Below are 23,545 nucleotides of genomic sequence, written 5' to 3'. Positions count from 1 at the left end.
ATAACACATTCCTTAATATGCAACACAGTGCATGACAGCACATGCTAAATCACATGTTCTGTATACCATGAAATGGGACAGAGACAGTATTGTACATTCAACCTATGGTACTGTACTATGGGGTAACTGTTAAGGCAGCAGATAAGTGCATGGGCAGATACTGGAAATGCCCCAACAGTTAACAGCTTTGCACTTACCATGCAGGAACTGCTAAAATGTTACTGCACTTTGGTGCAAGACCCTTAATTCTTAAGCCTATTTTTGAACTGAACCACAAACTCAAAAGGATATATCAGTCATATTAAAAGCTTGCGTCTTTAAATATTCATTCATCTGATTACTTAAAGCATTGTGTCAGTGCTCAAATGAAATTCCTGCACCCGTCCTTGCTTCCGTTGACAAGTAGAACCTAGTGATACTGCAAAGGCAACATTCACAACCCTCAGGGAAAGCACTCAAGCCACTGTTCGTGGGATTCAAAGCTCCAGACCTGAGAAGTGTAGTCAGTAGCCATCCACAATGAATGCTGCTGCAATGTTGGGGGGCTACAAAGAGAAAAGAGGGGAGAAACATGCAGGGTGGGGAGGACTGGAGAAATGGGAAATATCCTGAATAACTGTGACTGAAGGAAGATTCATGGTACCAGAAGCCCAGGTGAAATTGTTTGAAATTTCTGATCACTCCATGAAAGCACAAGCAAGCTACAATACCAAAGAAATGTTTTTTTTAATGCTAAGAGTTCCTTTTACTAACCTGCGTTAAGCGCTAGTTTATTTATTTATTTATGTTACATTTATATCCCACATTTTCCCACCTATTTGTAGGCTCAATGTGGCTTACATAGTACCGGAGAGGCGTTACAGACTCCGGTGCAAACAAATACAAAGTGAAGTTGTGATAAGATAAAGTTCATGTGGCACAGCCACACTAGGGAATCCGTACAACGGAAGAGTTGAGTTATGTCCATTACGTACTTTAGTTTTGTTGTGTTGCAGAGATCAGGCATTTATGTTGGATCGGTAGGATATGCCTTTATAAACAGGTTAGTTTTTAGTGTTTTCCGGAAGTTTAGGTGGTCGTTCGTAGTTTTCAAGGCTTTTGGTAATGCGTTCCATAGTTGTGTGCTTATGTAGGAAAAACTGGACGCGTAAGTTGATTTGTATTAAACAGCTTAGTTTTTAGTGTTTTCCGGAAGTTTAGGTGGTCGTTCGTAGTTTTCAAGGCTTTTGGTAATGCGTTCCATAGTTGTGTGCTTACGTAGGAAAAACTGGACGCGTAAGTTGATTTGTATTTGAGTCCTTTGCAGCTTGGGTAGTGCAGATTTAGGTAAGTTCGTGTTGATTCGGATGCGTTTCTAGTTGGTAGGTCGATCAAGTCTGTCATGTATCCCAGAGCTTCACCATAGATAATTTTGTGAATCAGAGTGCAGATTTTGAAAGCAATGCATTTGAGATGTGCACATGTTTTTTTTTGTTTTTTAAAGGCATGCATGTCGGGTAGAGTGGGTGGTCCTGTACTAACCTGTTAGCGCATCTACATTACCACCTGGTAACCACACACAGATAACACAGGAGCCTTTACACCTACAAACAGGTGGCGGTAAGTATTCTCGTGGTCATTTTTTTTTTTAAATGGCCACACACTAAATGGCAAGATTAGCACACAAAGCCATTAATAAAGTAAATAGATTTTTTTTTTTTACAGCCACAGTAAAAATGGCCTAAGCGCATGGGAATGGCCTGTGTAAGGGCACACTAAGGCCATTTGTTTCCTCAGCTTAGTAAAAGGACCCCTAACATAAATAGTTCAACCACATTTTAGGATGTTGTTACCAATATGTGCTACTATTAACACAGGTCCCATTTATGCAATGAAACCTAGTTAATACTAACTGGGGTTAACAGTAAAATATGTATAGTGGCAGCCCACATTTGTAACTATGTCCATTTGTGTTTTCCAACCCAAGAAATGTTGGAAAGAAATTATACTGAGGTGGTTAGAAGTATGTGTGTGTGGGTGGGTGTGGGGGGTTAGTGGCAAAAAAGCTTCAAAAAAGTTTAACAGGCGGGGACTATTGAGTTCATAAATGGAACAGATTGGACCACAAAAATGGCTCAATGCATTTCTAGGAAAGAAGCAATTTCAGATTGTGCAGCATAGAAACTTTGATAGAGCAGCCCACAGCAGTTAAGGAATTGCTCCTTTCAAGCTACCTCTCCCCTGTTTTCTATTCTCCCAAACATATACAGAGGGACTGGAAATAATTCCATGAAGCATGTTCCTCATGCTTTCCCAGCCATACATCCCCTCCACTGTTGAGACACCCCTTTCCTGTTGGGCTGCCTCTTAGTAATTCAGATATGTATTTAGCTTTCTTAGTTGTAAATTCTATCGTGAAACCTACTGACTGAACTGTATAGAACATTCTTACTGTACACCGCCTTGAGTGAATTCCTTCAAAAAGGCAGTAAATAAATCCTAATAAAATAAATAAAAATAATAATTCTTAACAGCTGCAATGTGTACTGCCAAGTAATACCCGTTGCCATGGGACAAAGGCACCCTATGGTTAAGTTATCCTTTCAAATCTGTTGCAACAGGTAAAGGTTTTTATTTTTTATGACACTTAATTTTTTCCTTCCAAACCAGCACTCTTCAACATTCTAGCTACCACCTCCCCTTTTCTCATCAAATCAAAGAGACAAACACATTTCTGTTATGTACCTAAGCCTGGCAGTGAAAGAATTTGATGGATTACTTCATCAGGAAGGTGGGAGGAGACATCCTATATAATAAAACGCACCTCCAACATTCTGAAGCTGACTGCATGGCTGAGGCATTCCTGCTCTCTGTATCCATCTCCTGAATTGACATCACGTACTTCCGGGTTCGTCACAAGCAGAAGTGACCAACCACACAAGGTTTCTCGGCTTCAGAATGTTGGAGGTGCATTCTATTAAATAGGATTGGTCAGTTCCTTGAAGCACAGCCAGAGCTCAGTGTCCTGCACAATAACACTCAGACACCAGAGAGAGAGAGAGGGGGGGGGCCTGACACCAGAGAGAGGGAGGGAGGGGGGGCCTGACACCAGAGAGGGGGGGAGGTATCTCTGTCATACACACACTCTCTCTCTCTCACAGTCAATGTCTTTCTCTCTCTCACTCTCACACACTCTATGTCTCACACTGTATCACATTCACTCTTTATGTGTCACACAGTCACTCACACACTCTCTTGGTCTCATACACTCAGTCTCACAGAGAGTCTTTGTCTCACACACACTCTCTCGCACACACTGTATCTGTGTGAAACACACTCTCTCTCACACACTGTGTCGCACATAGGCACTTGCACACACTCTCATTCTCACACACACTCTCTCTCTCTCACAGACACACTCGCACCCAGACTCACTCTCTCTCTCTCTCTCACACACACACTCGCACATTCGCTCTCTCTCACACACACAATCACTCTCACATACACTCTCTCAAACATACACACTCCAAAGAAAATCTTGCTAGCGCCCGTTTCATTTGTGTCAGAAACGGGCCTTTTTCACTAGTTCACTATAAATTACAATGACAGCACTGCTGTTCAAGGTCAAGGGGGAAAAAAAAGTTACCATGTGCAAAAGAAGGTAAACATTTATCATAAATGCTCAGCTTTTATCCCAAAAAAGTACAATCAAATGTACTTAACAGTTTTAGATCTGCCACCTCCCCCTGCTAAAACAGTGGACAGCAAAACTGGTGATAGTTTAGAGGGAAGAAGGAAGAAGTGTTGAACTTTTAGAGACATCAAAGACCCTACCTAGGATTATACCAGTAAATGAAAATATCTGGCATGATGCAAGTGCGTTTACACTTTTCCTGCGAGTTTGTTAAGGCTTAGAAATTAGTAATGTTAGCATAAAAACCATAGGTATCTCTCCACCCTCTGCCCTGTGGTATCACTATCCAAGAGACACAATCCTTTTTCTTTCACCAGTTAACAACACCGTGGAGCCTAGTGCAGTCCTGAACAGAAGCATTTTTAAATGCTGCTGTTACCTGAAACCATGGGCCTGTGCCTAGGACACTTGATCCTCCTACTATCAGGCCCTCACAGGAAAGGAAGTCTGCAGCTTAACTGCATTCCTGCCAGAGCCCTCCAGTGAGTCTGGAGAAATTAAAAAAAAAAAAAAAGGAAACTATTTTACTGTTTTTCTAACTCCACCTTCCTTTATGAAAAGGGATTATTTTATCCTTCTGCAGATTCAACTTATCCCTCCCACTCCCAAAGCTTCTCAGATGTTGCTCAGAATTATATCTGACCTAGTCATTTTAAAAAAGCTGGTTTCAAACAATTAGTGGAAAAGGTAATCCTCCATTTCCTGACATTAAAGTAACCAAGCGTAATCACAGATACCACTACTAATGTTCTGAGTGCCTTAAAAGGCGGAAGGCAGAAAACCCTCTGAATCAAAAGCACCACAAGGGGAAAAAAAAAACACATTAACCTCATAAGCATGATAAGCAAGGGTGCCAGCCAAAATCAAGCTTGAATGGATAAGTGTCTTGAATTAGTATTCTTGTTCTTGAAAGCAATGTTAAATGACCTGATTTAGTACTCTAAGACGGTATCAAAGGCTACATCCACACTACTGATATATAGCAAACCCATCACGAGTGCGTGCCCTGAAGGGGAAGTCTATGGCTGCATGCTTAGGAATGAGGAGATGGCCAAAGATGTAAAGAGGTGACTAGACCTTTTTTGATATGTTAGGGAAAGAAGAAAAGATAGGAACTGAATTGTAAGACTGAAAGATGCTGAATGGCTATGTGTAGAGTGATGAGGATAAAGTGAATGTGCTAAACAAATACTTCTCTTTGGTGTTCATGGAAGAAAATCCTGGAGAAGGATAGCAGTCAGCTGCTGAGGGTATATCTGGGAATGGAGTGGATACTGCACCGTTCACGGAAGAAAGTGTTGATAAATGGCTTGAAAATCTGAAAGTGGATAAAGCTATGGGGCCAGATGGGATACATCCCAGGATACTGAGGGAACTCAAAAAAGTCCTGGCCGGACCTCTTAAGGATTTAATTAAGATAGAAGAGGTTCCATGGGATTGGAGACAAGCTGATGTGGTCCCTCTTCACAAAAGTGGAGACACAGAAGAAGTGGGGAAACTACAGGCCAGTATGTCTCATGTCAGTGGTAGGAAAAAATAATGGGGTCATTGCTGAAGGAAATATAGTTAACTTTCTAGAAGACAACGGATTGCAGGTATGAAGCAACATGGCTTTACCAAAGGAAAATCCTGCCAAACGAATCTGATTGACTTCTTTGAATGGGTGACCAAAGAACTGAATAAAGGACATTCGCTAGATGTAATCTACCTGGATTTCAGAAAAAACCTTTGATATGGTCCCTCACAGAAGACTCATGAATAACCTGAGAGGGCTGAACTGGATTGGAAACTGATGGACTGGTAACAGTGGTAAATGGAATCCGCTCAGAGGAAAGGAACAGTAGAGTGCATCAGGGGTCGGTGCTGGGGACAATTTTGTTTAATATTTGTGAGAGAAACATTGCTGAAGGGTTAGAAGGAGAAGTTTACCTTTTGCAGATGACAAGAAGATAGCCAACAGAGTGGATACCCCAGAGGTACCAGAAACCATGAGAAGAGATCATTAGAAGAATGATCAAAGGTCTGGCAGTTAAATTTAATTCCAAGTGCAGAAATTCAAAAGATGTACCAGATAGGAGGGGAGAGACTGGTAAACTCAGCTCAGGAGAGGGACCTTGGGGTGATGTGATGAGGATCTCAAGGTGAGAAAATAAATGTGAAAAGGCGGTGGCCGCAGCCAGAAGGATACTAGGCTGCATAGAGAGGGATATATCTGGGCAAGTCACTTAACCCTCCATTGCCCCATGTAAGCCGCATTGAGCCTGCCATGAGTGGGAAAGCGCGGGGTACAAATGTAACAAAAATAAAAAATATAACCAGCAGAAGAAAGGTGTTGATAACCCCTCTATAAGTCGTTGGTGAGGCCCCATTTGGAGTATTGTGTTCAGTTTCGGAGGCCGTATATTTCTAAGGGTGTAAAAAGTCTTGAAGCGATTCAAAGAAAAGCAACGAAAATGGTATGGGGTTTGCATAGCAGACGTTCTGAGGAAAGACCTGATGACCTAAACACGTATACCCTGGAGGAAAGGAGAAACAGGGGTGATATGATACTGACAGTCAAAATCTGAAAGGTATCAATCCGAAAACAAACCTTTTCCAGAAACAGGAAGGTGATAGAACTAGAAGACATAAACCAAGGTTGAAAGGGGGGGGGGGGCTAACAAGAAATAATGTCACACTGAATTATTTTCTTCTGTTTGTTTTGGGTTTTTTTTTTTTTTCTTTTATAACCCTCCATCATAATAAAACACTGGAGCTGCCTGCTCGTTAGAAGTCTGGGGAAGAAAGGCTGCTTCTTTGAATTTCCTTTATTTGATTTAATTCTTTTAAAGCAGCTGCCTGTAAAAGTGGCTGCCTCTCCCAAAGACGGTACACCTTTCCAGAGAAAGGGACGGCCCTTCCCTGCTAAGCCAGGGAGATGGGGAGGAAGGGGGGTGGACTCGAGCACCCGAGTTTAACACCCCCGAGGCTGTCAAAGAAAGAAGAGAAAGGAAACCCTGTCAAGCCTCTAAATAAGATTCCAGGCACAGAAGAATTATCACAAATATCTGTAATATCTAAAGAGAAAAGGAGAGAGACTAATGGGCTCACTTCCTACCTGCTGGAGACTGAGAAAATACTGAGGCTAAGGTCACATGGCCAGGGCTCCTATTGGCTCTCTAGAGTCAGAGTTTTTTCTCAGTCTCCACCTGCTGGTAGGCGAGCACAACCCATCAGTCCAATCTGTCCGGTCCGGAGGGCCGCTAAGGAAGTATTTTTCACTGAGAGAATGGTAGATACCTGCAAAGCCCTCCCACGAGAGGTGGAGGAGATGAAAACAGTAATGGAATTAAAAATGTGGGAATCCTGTTTAGAAGGAATGTATCCAAAGAAGCTTAGCGGAGATTAGGTGGTAACACCGGTAATTGGGAAGCAAAGCCAGTGCTCGGCAGACTTCTACAGTCTATGCCCTGATCACAGCTGGACACATTCAACTTCAGAAGTTGGAGAACAAGGTTAGTAATGGGCAGACTTCTACGGTCTGTGCCCTGATCGTGGCTGAATAGATTTAGATGGGTTAGAGTGAAGCTTTTCAGGGGCTTCAAAGACAGCTTCTGAAGTTTTAGAACAAGGACCACGCCGGGCAGACTTCTACAGTCTATGCTCTGAAAATGGCAAAAACAAATCAAAATCAGGTATATATATTAAGTATCACATCATACCTTATGTAATGCGTTTATCTTGTTGAGCAGACTGGATGGACTACCATCACCTACTGTGTTTACTATGTTAAATATGAAGCAAACTTACCAAGTATGTGGCGAAAAGTAAGGAGACTGAAGAATACAAGGTAGCTACTGTTCAATACCATCTGGCTTTTCCATGCACTGTATCGCTTGTAAGAGTCTGAAACTATTGGCCACAACTGTATTAAACCATAGGAACCAGTATTGGGATTCTAGCACCATAAGCCTTCATTCCAGTGGCGTACCAGATAGCCAACTTTGGTGGGCCTGAGCCCAAAGCAGGTGGGCACAAAATTCTCCCCGCTTCTACCCTCCACCCCCTCCCCATTTGCAGACTCGTAGATCTCTCACCCCTCCCCTACTAGTGATCCAGCATCTCATATCCCGAACTCCTTGATGTACCTCTTAAAAGCTTCCCTTCCAGTGACTGTCAGCAGTGAGCAGCAACTTGCATATGCTGTCCACAACAGCTCCAGAGCCTTCCCTCTGATGCAGCTTCCTGTTTCCACATAGTTGGGACATCAGAGGTCTGGGGCTAGTGGAACAGCGTGTGACTCACTTCCAGCAACCTCCAAAAGCGAAGATACCCCTCCCCTCCAACAGAAAACATGGGGGGGAGGGGTTGAGAGACCAGGAAAGATACCAGATTGCCAGCGAGAGGAGGGAGAGATACCAGGAGACTTCAGCTAGTGGGGCTTGAGAATTCCCACCAGCCATAGGCATGGATGAACTATTGGTGGGCAAGCCTGTGCCAGGGAGGGAGGGAGGAAAAGATACCAGGACACTTCTGCTAGTGGGCTTGAGATTTTTTTTTTTTTTTTTTTTTGCATAATTGACATCACCGACGTTTGCCGGTTAGACTGCTTTTGCAGCCCAGCATTTTTTCTACCGAGGATTACATAGAGGTCCAACAGCCAGGATTTTGACTTCACTTTCAAGTTTTCCTCGTCACAACACAAGAGATCCACCTGACCCCTGAGACAGTCCTTTGTGCCGAAACACGGCCATGTGGGTCGTCTTTATGCTGTTGTCAATTAAAGACTTTTTGATATCCTCCTTGAGTTCACCTCACTTCTTTGTTTGTCGCTCAGTTTACGTGAGGGATCTTTCCTTCTCTTTTCCTGTTTGCTTGAGAATTCCACCAACTACAGCACAGATGCATTGTTGCTGGGTAGGGCCTGTGCCCACCTGTAGCTTATACACTGCTTCATCCAAGGTACCTAAGGACTTTTCCTTTACTCAAAAATCTTTCTCTCCCACTGCTCCAAGTCTGTTCAAAATCCATCAATAGTCCTGGAATGAGATAATACACCAGGGATCCTTCCAACCTGGTGGCCCATAATAGTTATCACCCTTGTTTGACAGAAGTCAAGATTAGCTCCCACAGAGGCTGCAAAGGATACCTCTGCAATATCCATAACCAGCTAGAATATGGAAGACCTGATCCAAAAATGGAACCAGCAACTTCTGCATGACAACATACAGTGTCACTCTGCCACTGGCCCCATAGATTTAGGTTTTTACAGATGGTTACAGCAGCAGGCTGAGAACCAGGGAAGCCCTATTAAAGTCCTACTACTGCTCCTTGAGATCTTGCGCAAGTCACTTACCCTCCATTACCTCAGGTACAACCTTAGATTGTAAACTCTCTAGGGACAGGAAAATATCTGCTATACTTGAACCTAACTCAAGATATGAGCTAAATGCTAAATCCAAAATTCAATATTTTGAAAAATTAGTTACTGGCGGGGGAGTGGAGGTTTAACCAAGGTCCTACTTCTGGACAAAACATGAAGAACTGTTTGATATTTCAGTTTCTAGCAATGAATAGCTGCTAAAGCAGTGACTGATGTTCTCACACTATCTCAGTGCAAAGGGCTAATTAGACTCAATTTGTTTCTCTGAGACTAGAGCACCTCCAGATCTGCTCGTGATTAGAGAAAATTAAATGACTCACAAAATGATATCATGATCAGTATGTTAAGAGCTTACTACATTCTGCATAGATGCAATTTTACATGCGTGAACATTCAACTGACTAGGAAAACATGTTTGCTGAGACAAGTTACTCTGCAATGATCGTGTTTCCTTCTCAAAAGGAGCTTTTTATGTGCGATTCTAAGAGAACCGTGCCTAAATTCTCTTGCACACAACCCAAAAGGGGCATGGGCGCTCCCTAAAGTTACAGGCAGCGCTACAGAATGACAGAGATTCGCGCTCAAACCTGGTGCCAAGATTTACATCTGGTTTTAGCAGGTGTAAGTCCCGGCCCCTGATTTTACTCACGGGATATCAGCGCTAAGTGTTATTCTATAAAGGGCTGGAGCATCTCTTATAGATCAGCACTGAACACAGATTTTTTCCAGCACCTAATTTTTGATGCTATTTACTGAATTCGGCCCTATAGGCATGTGATAGGTACAGGTCTGTGTGCATATAATTCCGTGGTACTATGCTTTTGAAGGAAAACTAGCACCTCGACGTACACATACTAAATACAGAGAAACATAAAATGACAACTGATAAAGACTAAATGGCTGCCTTCCCATACCATCTACTATCCCTTCCTTTGCCTTACAGATCCTATGTGTTGGTCTCAGGCTACAGAAACATCACGCTCTGGTAAACCTGGTACTATTACAAGGCACTGTTTCTGAAAAATGCACACGTGGCAGAATATGGACAGGTAAGGCAAGCTACTGTCCTACAACTGGATCCTGCCCCCAAACACAAGTGCATGTGTAATTTTTTTCATGTTTTGTAAGTTGCCAGGAGTCAAATCCATGAGGAATCTAACCCTTTTCCCTGTCACAAGTAATCTCCTCTATCCCAGCTCCTGGCCTGCCCAGCCCTTGCCATGCTGCAGTCACCTTACCCCCAAAGAAAATTCTATAAGCTGTAAAAAATACTAGTAAAAGTAACATAAATCATTTTCCTCCATACTCTGCTAAGAAGCAGATGTACAGATCAGCACAGGACCCAAAGCAGTCCAAATTCCAAAACAAGTCAGAAACTACTACTACTACTACTATTTAACATTTCTAGAGCGCTACAAAGTGTACGCAGCGCTGTACAAACACAGAAGGAAAGACAGTCCCTGCTCAAAGAGCTTACAATCTAAATAGACAAAAAGTAAAGCATTTAATATTTAAAGAGTATAAACAACACAGTTTACACCTAGTTGTTCAACCGCCCTTAGGATTCACCTTTGGGTTTAAAAAGCAAAAACATGTGCATGTAAGGACTGGATAAATGAATTAAAACAGTTTAAAAGCAAATGCCCTTAATATGTAATACTTGGTAGCGCTAATAAACAGTGATGGAACATTACATAAGTACATAAGCATCACCATGCTGGGACAGACCAAGGGTCCATCGAGCACAGCACCCTATCAACGACAGCGGCCAAAAGAACAAGCAATTTGTCCCGCCCATCCTAGAAATACTGTATTATTCCCTCGTCCATTCAATAACATTCTATGGCTTTTTCCTCCAGGAAGCCGTCCAACCCTTTTTGAAGTCCGCTAAGTTAACCGCCTTAACCACCTTTCCGGCAGCGAATTCCAGAGTTTAACTACTCATTGAGTGAAGAAAAATTTCCTTCGATTCGTTTAAATTTACCACACTGCAGCTTGATCGCATGCCCCCATGTCCTAGTATTTTGGAAAGCGTAAACAGACGCTCCACATCGACCCGTTACATTCCACTCATTATCTTATAGACCTCTATCATATCTCCCCTCAGCCGCCTTTTCTCCAGGCTGAAGAGCCCCAGCCTCTTCAGCCTATCCCGATAGGGAAGTTGTCCCATCCCCTGTATCATCTTTGTCGCCCTTCTCAGCCCTTTTTCAATTCCACTATGTCTTTTTTGAGGTGCGGCGACCGAATTCAACACAATACTTGAGGTGCAGTCGCACCATGGAGCGATACAATGGCGAGAATAATATCCTTATTTTTGTTTTCAATCCCTTTCCTAATGATACCCAACATTCTATTTGCTTTCCTAGCCGCAGAACACATTGAGCAGAAGTTTTCAACGTATCATCTACAATGACACCTAGATCCCTTTCTCGGTCCTTGACTCCAACGCTGAACCTTGCATGACGTAGGTATAGTTTGGGTTCCTCTTTCCCACAGGCCATCACTTTGCACTTGTTCACATTAACCATCATCTGCCATTTAGACGCCACAGTCTCCCATTCTCGTAAGGTCCTCTTGTCATTTTTTCACAATCTTCCCGTGATTTGACTACTTGAATAACTTTGTGTCATCGCCAAATTTGATTACCTCACTAGTTACCCCCATTTCTAGGTCATTTATGAATATGTTAAAAAGCAGAGGTCCCAGCACCGATCCCTGAGGGACCCCGCTAACTACCCTTCTCCATTGCGAATATTGACCTTTTAAGCCTACTGTTTTCTATCTTTCAACCAGTTTTTAATCCACAGTAAGACACTACCTCCGATCCCATGTCCCTCTAATTTCCTCTGTAGTCTTTCATGAGGGATCTTATCAAATGCCTTCTGAAAAATCTAGATACACAATATCAACCGGCTCACCTTTGTCCACATGTTTGTTTACCCCTTCAAAGAAATGCAGCAGATTGGTGAGGCAAAACTTCCCTTTACTAAATCCATGTTGACTTTGTCCCATTAGTCCATGCTTTTGAATGTGCTCTGTAATTTTGTTCTTGATTATAGTCTCTATAATAGCAAGCAGCCTGAGGCAACAGATTTATTTCCTACTGAACACAATTAATTTTGTATAAACTTGTCTGCTAATAGTGTGCTGCACTGGACAATGTTGGCACATTTAGACTGACGCTGGACATAACTGCATGAAGGAAGCCCTTCCTTCATTATTCAATACCTCTCTGAAAAAGTAGCAATAAAAAAAAAATCACGTGCATTTTAATAATATACTACTGCAACCCACAAAACAAAAGGAGCAAGTTCCCACATGCCATCTTTTTCTATTGATGTAGGAGACACAGGAAAAAAAAAGTTTTAAATGCTCCCAAGTTTCAACCTAATTCATGTTTACTATGGGATTATAAATGTCATGAATAAGTAAATATTGTGTTGAGCACCTGATTCTCATAACATGTCATCTGTTTTAGTGGCCCTTTACCAGGAGAAAAAAAATCTCTGCATGAATATAACAGTGCTAGAGTGTCCCTATAACCAGCCTCTCCAAATGGCACACCGATTATAATTTATAACACAAAGACACATAATACTGTATCCTAGAGCTATTGCCAACTTAGTTGGAAACCTGGTTGTACGACAGAAAGGTGGTATATCAAATTCATGACCCCTTTACCCTAACAGCAATCAAAGCAAACAGCCTAAACCAGTTAACAAAAACACCATCTAGAAGAGTAACTATATGAGCTACATGAGCCAATGGTTCCCATACTGTGGGTCAGGATCCCACATGGGAAGGGGGGGGGGGTGTAATATAATCAGGGCCACTCTCCCCCTCTCTAGACTTGACCTATGCACAGTGGAGACAATCCGTATGGGTCCAGTGAGCCAGGGAACATTTACATGAAAGCAGGGATCCTAATGACCTAATCTGTTAAAACTTTAAATTATCAATGATTTTAGTATCATTGCTTTAACTTTAGCTGTGTTTGAATATTTAAACCCACTGTATGAAACTAAACCAAGCAGCAGCATATTATATACCAAATAAATACAAAGATATCATCCCATCCTTGTAAGATTTGATCTCTATTTTTTTTTTTAAAGCTGCTTTTGATAACATGGAAGAACAAAACATCCCTGGGAGTCCTGATTTTAATCTGTCAAAAAAAAAAATCTTCAGATAGCATGGACAAAACCTTTTTTTCCATTATAGCATTGGCTTACCGTCATCCATGGCCAAGACCAAAAAAAAAAAAACACCCCAGAAATTTCAACAATGCCCTTCTAGCCCACAGCATCTTAGTTGCTTAATCTCTAAGCAACAAATTTGTAGAGAGAGATTTTTACAATAGCTTATTTCAATGCCCTAAAATATACTAAAAAAATGGTCATGAACTCTAAACAGTTTGCAAGCCTGAAGAAAATCAATAGCAGCAAAAAAATGCTCTACACCCAGTACCTACCAATGAAAGTAATGGCCTCTGGAAAGAACTGTGAAAGATTTTGACTCCAGTGATCAGAGATGGGGATCTGCTTATATTTGAACTCTCCATCATGCTCAAACATGTTTGGCAGGTTGGGCGTCACGTTCAGGATGTATTTGATACCATACTTGCCCAGCACATCCAAATTAGTGGAATCTTTGGCACATCCCAGATACAAGTAGGGTAGAATCTGGACAGGAAAGGCAGGCTGGTTGTTGGGGATTGGACTCCCTTCTGACTCTGTGGCACTGCTTGGTTCCCTGTCAGATTCGCCATCTGAACAATCCGAACTTATCCTAAGCCCTCCAAGCCCAAGAACAGAAGCTGGAGGAGAGCTACTTGGACATGAGCAGTCAAGGTTGGTCTCACAATGTTCAGGGTACTCAGTCTGAAACTTGTTAAAGCCACCTAAAAACAAAAACACATAAAAATCAGTCTCTTATTTTACAGTCAAATTTGCTTAACTATTCAAAAGGCTGTTCACAAGTTAATGCTTTGCTCAAGTGCCGGAATAAACCATGCATACATAAAGCCTGGTCTCCCGGATAAAGCAAACATATCCAATCCCTGGTCCAAAAGTTAAAACAGAAAATTCAAGTTTATGAATCCATAAGTGCAATTTGCACAGCTCTGTACTGCTTATCTTCTCCTAACATAAGACATTCAAAATGATTAAGTAAAAAATACATGGCTCTGTTTAGTAAGTCCCTCCCCCTCTCAACATTATAACCGGGGAGGGGGGGGTGGGGGAAGAGAGCCAAGCAACACAGACATAAATAATGTATTCCAGTAGTTTGCCTCTAGGGATCCTGCACTGATGGCATGCCTGGGCACTCTATGAATAAGATTGGGGGGGGGGGGGGGGGGAGAGAGAGAAGTGGAATAATGGAAAGAACAGCTAGTAAGGGCTTTAAGAAATGTTCATACTTAAATAAATATGACCAACGTGTTTGTACATAAAACAAAACATCCGTAGGAATTCACACATTCAAGAGATCTGTAGCACAAAATTCCTCCTAATGTATTTTTCACCCTGTTGTATCTCGGCAAAAAAATAAAACAAAAATCTGAGGCGGGAAAACACACCTCCCTAAAAATCAGTTGAAGAAAAGAAATTCCTTGGGGTGGGGGCGGGGGGGGGCTGTGGTGATTACGGGGCGGTCAGCAGCGCTGGCAGAGAGACTGAGACACGAGCTGCTGCACCTTCCCTCCATTCATGAAACAGGCCTCGTTTTTCTCAAAGACAACGCAGCGTGGCCATTTTGGAATTTTAATTGGAAACATTTTCTGGTGGCTGCTGCGCCTCCTGCCTCACTCCACTTCTGGCAAATAAAGCCACCGTGTCTCCTGATCAAAACCGAACCGAAAATTAAACGGGACACCGAATCATCGGACTTTCGACCTTAACTAAAATGGAATGTTATTCATCAGCGATGTATAGTAGTATAGGTTTTATAAAAATTGAATTAAAAACAAAGCTCACTTCAAATAGCCGCCCTCTCCCCCTCCCAATTCAGCGTCTTATGCGCAACACAATGACAGAAAGTTATGCTTAAAGGCAGTGGGGTTGCGGGGAATTCTGGAACGTTATTTTGCGGAACATTCTGAATCCACGCCAAACTTTATTCATATATGGGAGGCATCGAAAAAGCAACTGAGCTGCAGCTTAAACGTGACAATTTGTTCGTTTGTCACAGCAGCCAGGCACCTTTCTAGATCTGTGGCCACCTGGGACTCTGGCACTCTGCACGAAACAGCAGCACATTAAAACAAAGAGAGAGACAGAGAAAGTAATAAAGTCCCACCCCCATTCGAAAAGCCATGCAAGAGGAAGTGCAACCGGGGACAATGATTATAAAAGGAAAGGAAAGCCAGCGCACTGCATTTTCTGACATAAGTAGCCCCCCCCGCCTTGTTTTGTTTCGTTTGTGCCCCCCCCCCCCAAAGCCTCCAAGAACATCGCTCTCCAGAGACATGATCTGGAATTTCCTTCCCAGCAGCTTCTCGCGCCCCGTTCGGCTTCCACAATCTCTCCTCTCTATATATATATAAGTGTTTCTTGAAGAGTTGCGCGACGTTTTGACAGGTCCTGGACCTCTCAATCGGGGAGCTGAAACTGAGCACCTCGAATCCTTTGAATGCGTTTTTCGGGGTTTATTGTTGTGATCAAACACAAAGGAAAGCTTTTACAGTGGGACAGCTGTAATGGGTTAAAAAAAGGCGCTCCTATTCATAGAAAAATGTTCAAAAAACATATACATCTAGCGTGATGTTGGCCAATAATACTAACTATGCATTAGCAAGTCAAGGAACAAAAATGAAAAATTATACATGATAAATTTGAGAGCTTAAGAATATACCTAGAAAATAGAAAGGAAAAATTTTAAAACATTAAAGGAAGCATTTTCTCGTTTATTGTACTAATCTTTAAAACACTGCTTCCTCCAAAAAAGACAAGGCTGGACAAGCTGAAGAAAGCAAAGCAGTTAAAATACTTCTCCTTAAGTATTTTCCTGTCAGCTCCTCCCCCTCGCTGGCAGGGAGCGCAGCTTTAGCTTTCTGCCTCGGAAAAGTTTGCCTCCCACACAAGTCGTGAAGCCCAAGGCTCCCTAGAGGAGGCAGCGATTTACCAGCCAGATCCTGTCTGTCTCTAACCCTGCTGGAAGGAAACGTTTCAGGGGCTTCTCTGCCCTGCCAGCAGTACAGCCCCCCCCCCCCCCTTAGCTGCAACCAAAACAGCTGGAGCTGCTGCTTGCGGTGTGCGGTTTCCAACTCAAGCCATCTTTCTGGGGGCGGGGAGGAAGCGTGGGGCCCAGTATCACAACGGGAGGGGAAAAAAGGGATCGTGGCAACATTTTCTGCAGTTCCGAGCTAAAAACTTGCATCTTCGAAGCATTTGGGGGGAAACACTAAAAACTTGGCCCTCCGCGCCAAGCGTTCGAACGCTAAGGGCTATTTAGGGATGGTGAACTAGGGGACGGTGTAAAAGCCAGATCTGCGGGATCTAGAGTGGTTTCTGAAAGGAGATCTTTTCTTTGAAAACAGTAATTATTAAATAACATAATGTCCTAGCATTCAATTCCACTATACTCGATGAAGCCTTAAACGTTAAATACACACTTGGCTTATCCCTAAATGTCTCCCAGGCAGAACAGCATCTGGAAGTTGTTCCTCGACCCCAACAACAGTGAAAGCATCTTAAACAAAAAGTTCAAGGTCTCGGGGGGGGGGTGTTAGCATATCATATATGAATCAGATGAATATTCACGATAGCTTAGGACAAAATTAAAATGCAGAGACTTGCTCGTACTGCTGCCCTCCCGATTATTTGCACCATACCCAGCCCTTCTAGCACCATCCCCTGTATTCACCTTTCAGGTAATAAGCTTTGCAGCCATCGTCCCGGAGCTTCTGCAGCAGCAGCCCGAGCACGGAGCTGGCGGCGCCACTCTCTTGCCACTCGGCCGTGGCCTCATCGTAGAGCAGCACCGTGTCGGTCTTGCAGCGCTTGACGAAGCGCTCCTTATCCTCGTTGTTGGGGATGATGGAGCGAATGGGCAGGTTGCCCTTCTTGAGCCGCCGCAACATGAGGCTGGGGATGGCCAAGTTGATGGCCGTCTCGATGTGAGAGGACTCGAAGAGCTCGTGCGAGCGGCAGTCCAGGAGCAGCAGTAGCTGCGAGCCGCTGCCGGACTCCAGCTCCTCCTGCAGCCACTCCACGCTTTTACTCGGCATCGCAACAGCCATGGCCAGGGAGCAGCCCCAGATGTTATTTTTCATGAGGATCGGAGGGCGGAAGGAAAAGGGGGTGGTGGAAATTTATAAAGAGGAGGGGGTAGGATTAAAAAAAAAAACAGCTGGCTGGAGATCTCCCCTTTTCCAAAAAAAAAAAAACCAAAACAATAATGTCCCCTAAAGCACACGGATAGGGGAAATACAGTCCAAAAATACACCCTTGCAACCCCCCAAAAATATTTAAGAAATAAGACCAGAGATACTTGTTAGCACCAAGAAAACCTGCAAGAACCAGACGGGAAGAGCGAAGAGGGGAAAGCAGAGCTCCAGCTCAGACTGCGCTCCCCAAACACAGTAATCCCTGTTAGGAAGGAACCGGAGCAGCATCTGGCTTCTTGTTTCGGAGGATCCAGGGGGTGGGGTAGAGGGGGAAGGCACGGAAGGAACTGATCGTCTCCAGTGCAGGCTGAAGCAGGTTCCAGGAGGAGTCGGTGACAGCGTCAAACGGCGCCAAGTCAGCGCCTTCCTGCCTAAACCTTGCCGTCCCTCTTGCGCGTTTAATTCCTCACTACCTCGGCTGCTAGCTGCTCTTCAATTAAAGTTGCTTTTGCTGTCGTGTCGTCTTCCAGGGGGCGGGGCTGGAAGGCAAGAGTCTAAGCTTAAAGCGGCCACAGGTTTCTGGCTACCCATTGAGAAAGAACCTGTGGGTCCCACCAGCTCTCAGTTTACTCGTTCTCTGTTATCAGTGACTCGTTTATTTTCACAGAGTTGCTATCCTTCTTCTTAAACTGCTTCTTAATATTATAAAATGAATGAGTTCTTTTAGGATCACATCGTTTATGGCACAGAACCAGCTTTTCAAAATCTAATTTTATTTCATTTATGGTGGTCTTTTTAAAAGCCCTATTTGCTTTTTTAAACGTGAATATTCAGGCACATCCACGTATAAGCCCCCCAAACAAAGTGTCATTTTAGAAAAGGCCTGGACCAAACAAATGTTGTGAAAACGGCTAGAACGGCTGGAGGGGGTGTCAGGGAAGGTACAGGACCAGGTCAGGGGCAGTGTGGCATCCTCAACGTCTATCCCCGAATACGTCGACGTACAGGCAACACAGGATGAACAGCAGTACTTAGACCACGAATAAAGGATGAATAAATGCCACTGCAGAATGTCCCTGTGATTGCTGCTGACTGCGAGCGCTGTGAGAGAGACTGTGAGCCTGATTGCTGAGCCTTCTTGTTTCTACACCTAATTGCCTGGTCTTCATTGCCTCTCACACCCGCTGCCTTGCCTGCCCCTTCAACCCCCTTCCTTCCACCCTGTCCCATACTCACTTGTGAGCCCCCTCCATATGTCTCCCTGACCCTGTCCCATTTCATCCCCATTCTGTCAGTGTCTGCCCAGCCATTTCTCACTCCATTGCACCCCCCCCCCCCTGCCGAAGTCTGTGTTTGTGCCTCAGTGTGTGCAAGTGAGGTGGTGTCAGAGAGTTGTGTCCTTTTGTGCATGTCTGCGCTGTTTCACATTGTCACATTCTTGATTTTGATAGTGGGGAGTACTCTAGGTGGTTTTTGCTGGTGGGGAGCACTCACGGGGAGCATGCTGGGTGTTAGTGGTGGGAGTTCTAACCATGAGATGGCTGAATGTCTGGGCCACTGAGTCCATCCTACATAAGGCATACCAGGAAGAACGGAGGTAAAAGCAGTTAGCTTAGTGGGGTTTAAAAAGGTTTGGATGACAGGGGAAAAACCACTGCTTATTTCTAGGATAAGCAGCATAAAATGTATTGTACTGTTTTTGGGATCTTGCCAGGTACTTGTAACCTGGATTAGCCACTGTTGGGCAACAGGATGCTGGGCTTGATGGACCTTTGGTCTGTTCCAGATGGCAATGTTTATGTTGTTATCCCTATCACAGTTCCTTGACTTCACTGAAGAGTATTGCATAGGGCACTTCCACTTTGGGTCAGATGCACTAAACTTAACGAACCATTAACGAGGAAGTAGTAAACCGTGGCATGCACAAAAGGCTTCTCTGAGCCATTTTCCGATCACGGTAGCAGCTAACGAAAACAGAATGCAGATGAGCAAATTAGTACCCCAATGTGTATAAATCGTATTGTAATGAGATGCACTACTGTTTTCCGATTGCCTAACTGTGGAAAATCTAATGGGAGGTCTGTACCTCTCATTGGGGCTGCGTGGGATTTATTCGCCTCTAAAAACTTCTATAAATTTAACAAAAAAAAATTGGGAAAAAAATGTCCAAGTGCTCGTCAGGGACGTCCTTTATGGATGTCCTTCACTCAAAACAACCAGCTGGAAACATTTGCCTAGCCACGTCCAAGTGCTCGTCAGGGCCGTCCTTCTAAAGTGCCTAACATGGACGTCCTTCACTAAAAAAGACGGCCCTGACGAGCACTTGGATGTTTTTCCCCCAGATTTTTTATGATGGGTGTGAGGACGTCCAAATCAAAAAACTATTTGGACGTCTCTTTCGATTATGCCCCACCTCCAAGTCTCTCTCAGCCAATCACAGAGCATTTAGCTGACACCAGTGACAGCTAAACGCGCTGTGATTGGCTGAGAGAAACCTGGAGGAGGGGCATCAGATGTGCTGCTAACACCCCGGGGCAAGGCGGCCAGAGCAGAAGCTGCCGATAGCTGCCAGGTATGAGTTTGATGACATGGTGTGGAGGGGCTTGAGAGAGAGGTTCGGAACTGCGGACAAGGAGGAAAGTAGAAGTCTGAAGATCGTTTTCCCGATCCCAAGCTTGCAGAAGCAGTTTGCTGCCTGCGGGAATGCCTTACAGGGAGAGAAGGTGTGCCTTGGCAGAGACGTCCTTTTTTTTGTTTGTTTTTTAGTGAAGGACGTCCATAAAGGACGTCCTTGGCATGCGCAGAGCAGCCAGCATAACGCTTGGCTGCTCTGCGCATGCTCGACCGGCCGACTGGCTTCCTATGGAATAGAGAATGCAAGTGAGCTACAACGAGCAGCTCATTTGCATTCCATTCCCTTGATGCATGGCCGTTCCCTACCAATTCGCTATGGAATCGGTAAGGGAAGGGCTCTTCCGAGGACCTTAGTGCATCTGGCCCTTTGTTAGGAAAGCCATTCACCATCTCTACCCACAGTTGGAGCTCCTCCTCCACTTCACACTCATAGGGGACAACCTGTACCTGTCCACCTCAAGGTCACCTATGCACTAGCCTTTCTTTATTTCCAGACTGTCCTGGCCATCACTACAGGCCTCAGCCAGTCAGCCAGATCTCCCTGTTCATCACACAGTATCTCATGGCCTTTCTCACCACACACACCGCTGACAACATTGCATTACCCCGGACCCTGTAGCAGAGACAACATCAGAGACGCCAAGGGTAGCCCATCCCAATGCTGGAGATTTACCACCGCAGTGCTGGAAATTGAAGGCCAAATGAGTGAGAATGTTTTCACAGGCCACAAGCCATGTCTAAAACTAGTTCTGGCAGATCATACACAGTCCAAAAACTGACATATTCCAATCAGTAAATAGAAAATAAAATTCTTTTTTCTACCTTTGTTGTCTGGTCATTTAATTTTCCTCATTATGGTGGTGCCAGTCTTTGGTTTCTGCTTTCCTCTGTCTTCTTTAACTCTCTTGCCAGGGCCTCTTGATCCATTTGGCATTTCTTCTCTCTACATGCCCACTTTCTCTCTTCCCTCTGTGTCACTATCACTCTGTTTAGTATTTCCTGTGTCCCTGCTCCTATCCTACCACCATACTAAGTATTCCACTTCTCTGTGCCTATATTCTTGTCCTATCCAGTATCACCCTTCTGTGTCCCCAACCCCCTCATATGTCATTATCCCTGTGTGTCCCTATCTCCCCCTTCCTTATGCCTTCCTCCCCAGAAACTCAGGAAATGTCACTCTCTTACCTGCCCCCCTACCCCACTTCTCATGAGTCCACTATTTATTTCTTTTTCTTCCTCCCTCACAGATCCTAGCCATATTTCATTTCTCTCTCTCTATCTCTCTCTCTCTCTCTCTCTCTCCTGTATTTCCCTCCCTTTCCCTGCAGGCCCTGCATCCTCTAGCTCTCCTCCTCTTTTGTGGTATGGCAGGTTTCACTCCCTTCCCTCCTTCCTCATCCCTTCCACTTCTCATGGTCCCATTCTCTTGTTTCTGCTTTCCTTTGTCTTCTCTTAACTCTCTTGCCTGTCCAATTGTCATTATCTCCCTCCTGTTTCTTTCAGTTTTCTTCAATTTATTTTTCTGCCACTCTGTTCAGATTTAATTCATTCTTACTATCTAGTCTTTAATTTCCCTCTTTTTATGACATCTACCTATGGCTTTTTATCTTTCCCTCACCCTTGTTCTCCCCTATGTCCCTTCCTCTTATTCTCCAGTCTGTCGGCAACTTTATCCTCTCCCCCTTTCCATCCAGCATCTCCCCTCTTCTCTCCTTACCCTTCCATCCAGCTTCTTCCCTCTTTCTCTCCCCATCCTTCCAATCCCTCCCTCTCTTTCTGCATCTTTTCATCCAGTATCTCCTTTCTCTCACTACCCTTCCATCCAGCACCTTCCCTCTGTCTCTCCTTATCCTTCCATCCAGTGTCCTCCTTCTTTCTCTCCCTACCCTTCCATCAAGCATCTTCCCTCTTTCTCTCCCCATCTTTCCACCCAAAATCTACCCTCTCTCCCGATCCTTCCATCCAGTGTCTCCCTCTCTCGCCTCTTCCTTCCATCCAGTCTTTCTCTCTCTCTCTCTCTTTCTCCCTATTTCCATTCAGCATTTCCTCTCTCCCCATCCTTCCAGTGTCTCTCCTTTCTCTCTGAATCCTTCCATCCAGTGTCTTCCCTCTTTCTCTTCCTACTGTTCCATCCAGCATTTTCCCTCTTTCTCTCCCCATCCTTCCAGTGTCTCCCTCTCTTTCTCTTTGCATCCTTCCATCCAGCATCTTTTATATTTCTCTCCCTAACCTTCCATCTTGCCCTGCCTTCCAGTGCCTTCCTTCTTTCTCTCCCTACGCATCCATCAAGCACTTTCCATTTTTCTCTCCCCATTCTTCCAGTGTCTTCTTTCTGCATCCTCTCATCCAGCATCTCCCCCTTTCTCTCTCCATCCTTCCAGCCATGGTCTCCCCCTTTTTCCCATCTTTCAACCCATCATCTTCTCTCTCTCCATCCCTTTTCCATCCACTATATCCCCTCTTACTTTCACCATCTTGTTTCCATTCACCATCTCTCTCTCTCTCCCTCCAGAGTCTTCACTTTTCTATCTATCATTTTTCCTCCTCTCTTGTCATTTGGCATCTCCTTCCTCTCTCCATGCACCCCTTCCCTTCCATTCTCTTTCCCCTTGGTATCTTCTATTTCCTGCTGCCACTACAGCTTCTCCCAATGAGCAGTAGTTGTGGCAACACAACAGAAAGCAAGCGTGGAACCGCAGCTTTCAGACACATGCTGTTGGCTCTGCTGGTCCCCCCCAGAACAGGAAGTTGACGTCAATGGGAGCAGAGGGCTGGTAGAGCCGACAGCTGCAGCTCGCTTGATTTCTGTTGTTTTGCTGCCACTGCTGCTCATCGGAAGAAGCAACAGTGGCGGTACAGTGCTGGCAGTCTCTCTCAGCACCAGCAGGAAATTTCCCGCTTTGGCAGGGGTATGGGTGATGACCCACCAAAGCAGGAGTCTCCCACTCAATGCGAGAGACTTGGCAAGTCTGCAAACTTTCCCTCCAAAATTCAAACTTCTGACCAACGGACTTTCCCACCTCAATTTCTCACCAAAATCTCCTGCCTTTATGAGGAAACCACCCACTTCATACCCCAACCAATCAGGTTTGAGAACCCACTGTAAAAAGACAAACTGCAGATCTCGCAGCATACCCTGAAGAAAGGCACAGCACGATGGCTGAAATGTTGGTTCCACTTATTCAGAAGTGGCAAGACTTGGACAACCAGAACAGTCAAGGTACACTTGAGTTAGTAGACAGAAGCAAAAAAGTAGGAAGAGTAGGCTCTTCTCAAAAACCGGAGGAGACGTAATGATGGAAATCAAATCTTTATTGCAAGAAAACCAGAAACAACTCGACACAGCAGCCGTGTTTCTGCACCCAAGCGCCTTCCTCGGGGGTCTACAAATATACAGTTGTCAAAACATACAAAAAATAAAGTCGACATAAGAAATATATAAAACTAATAATATAAAAATTATTTATATGTAAAATACACATATATAAAACAGATGTTATGTAGATAATCAATAAATCTGTTTATATGTAAAATGAGAATATATGAT

General features: G+C 44.1%; 1 protein-coding gene across 1 annotated transcript in view; it reads right to left on the bottom strand.

Moving 5' to 3' along the window:
- LOC115459051 (dual specificity protein phosphatase 7-like) overlaps positions 1 to 18,062 on the bottom strand; it is a 52,169-nt gene extending 34,107 nt beyond the window's left edge. Inside the window, exons 1-2 of the mRNA XM_030188916.1 lie at positions 16,902 to 18,062; positions 13,510 to 13,938 (exon numbers count right to left, since the gene is read on the bottom strand). Coding sequence (XP_030044776.1) covers positions 13,510 to 13,938; positions 16,902 to 17,310 — 838 coding nt within the window. The 5' untranslated portion in view covers positions 17,311 to 18,062. The remainder of the gene's footprint in view (positions 1 to 13,509; positions 13,939 to 16,901) is intronic.
- Positions 18,063 to 23,545: the final 5,483 nt, after the last annotated feature.

The sequence above is a fragment of the Microcaecilia unicolor genome, unplaced genomic scaffold (assembly GCF_901765095.1).
Source record: "Microcaecilia unicolor unplaced genomic scaffold, aMicUni1.1, whole genome shotgun sequence".
Classification (NCBI taxonomy): domain Eukaryota; kingdom Metazoa; phylum Chordata; class Amphibia; order Gymnophiona; family Siphonopidae; genus Microcaecilia; species Microcaecilia unicolor.
The sequence above is the reverse complement of the archived record's forward strand: the minus strand, read 5'-3'. Positions and strand labels throughout refer to the sequence as shown.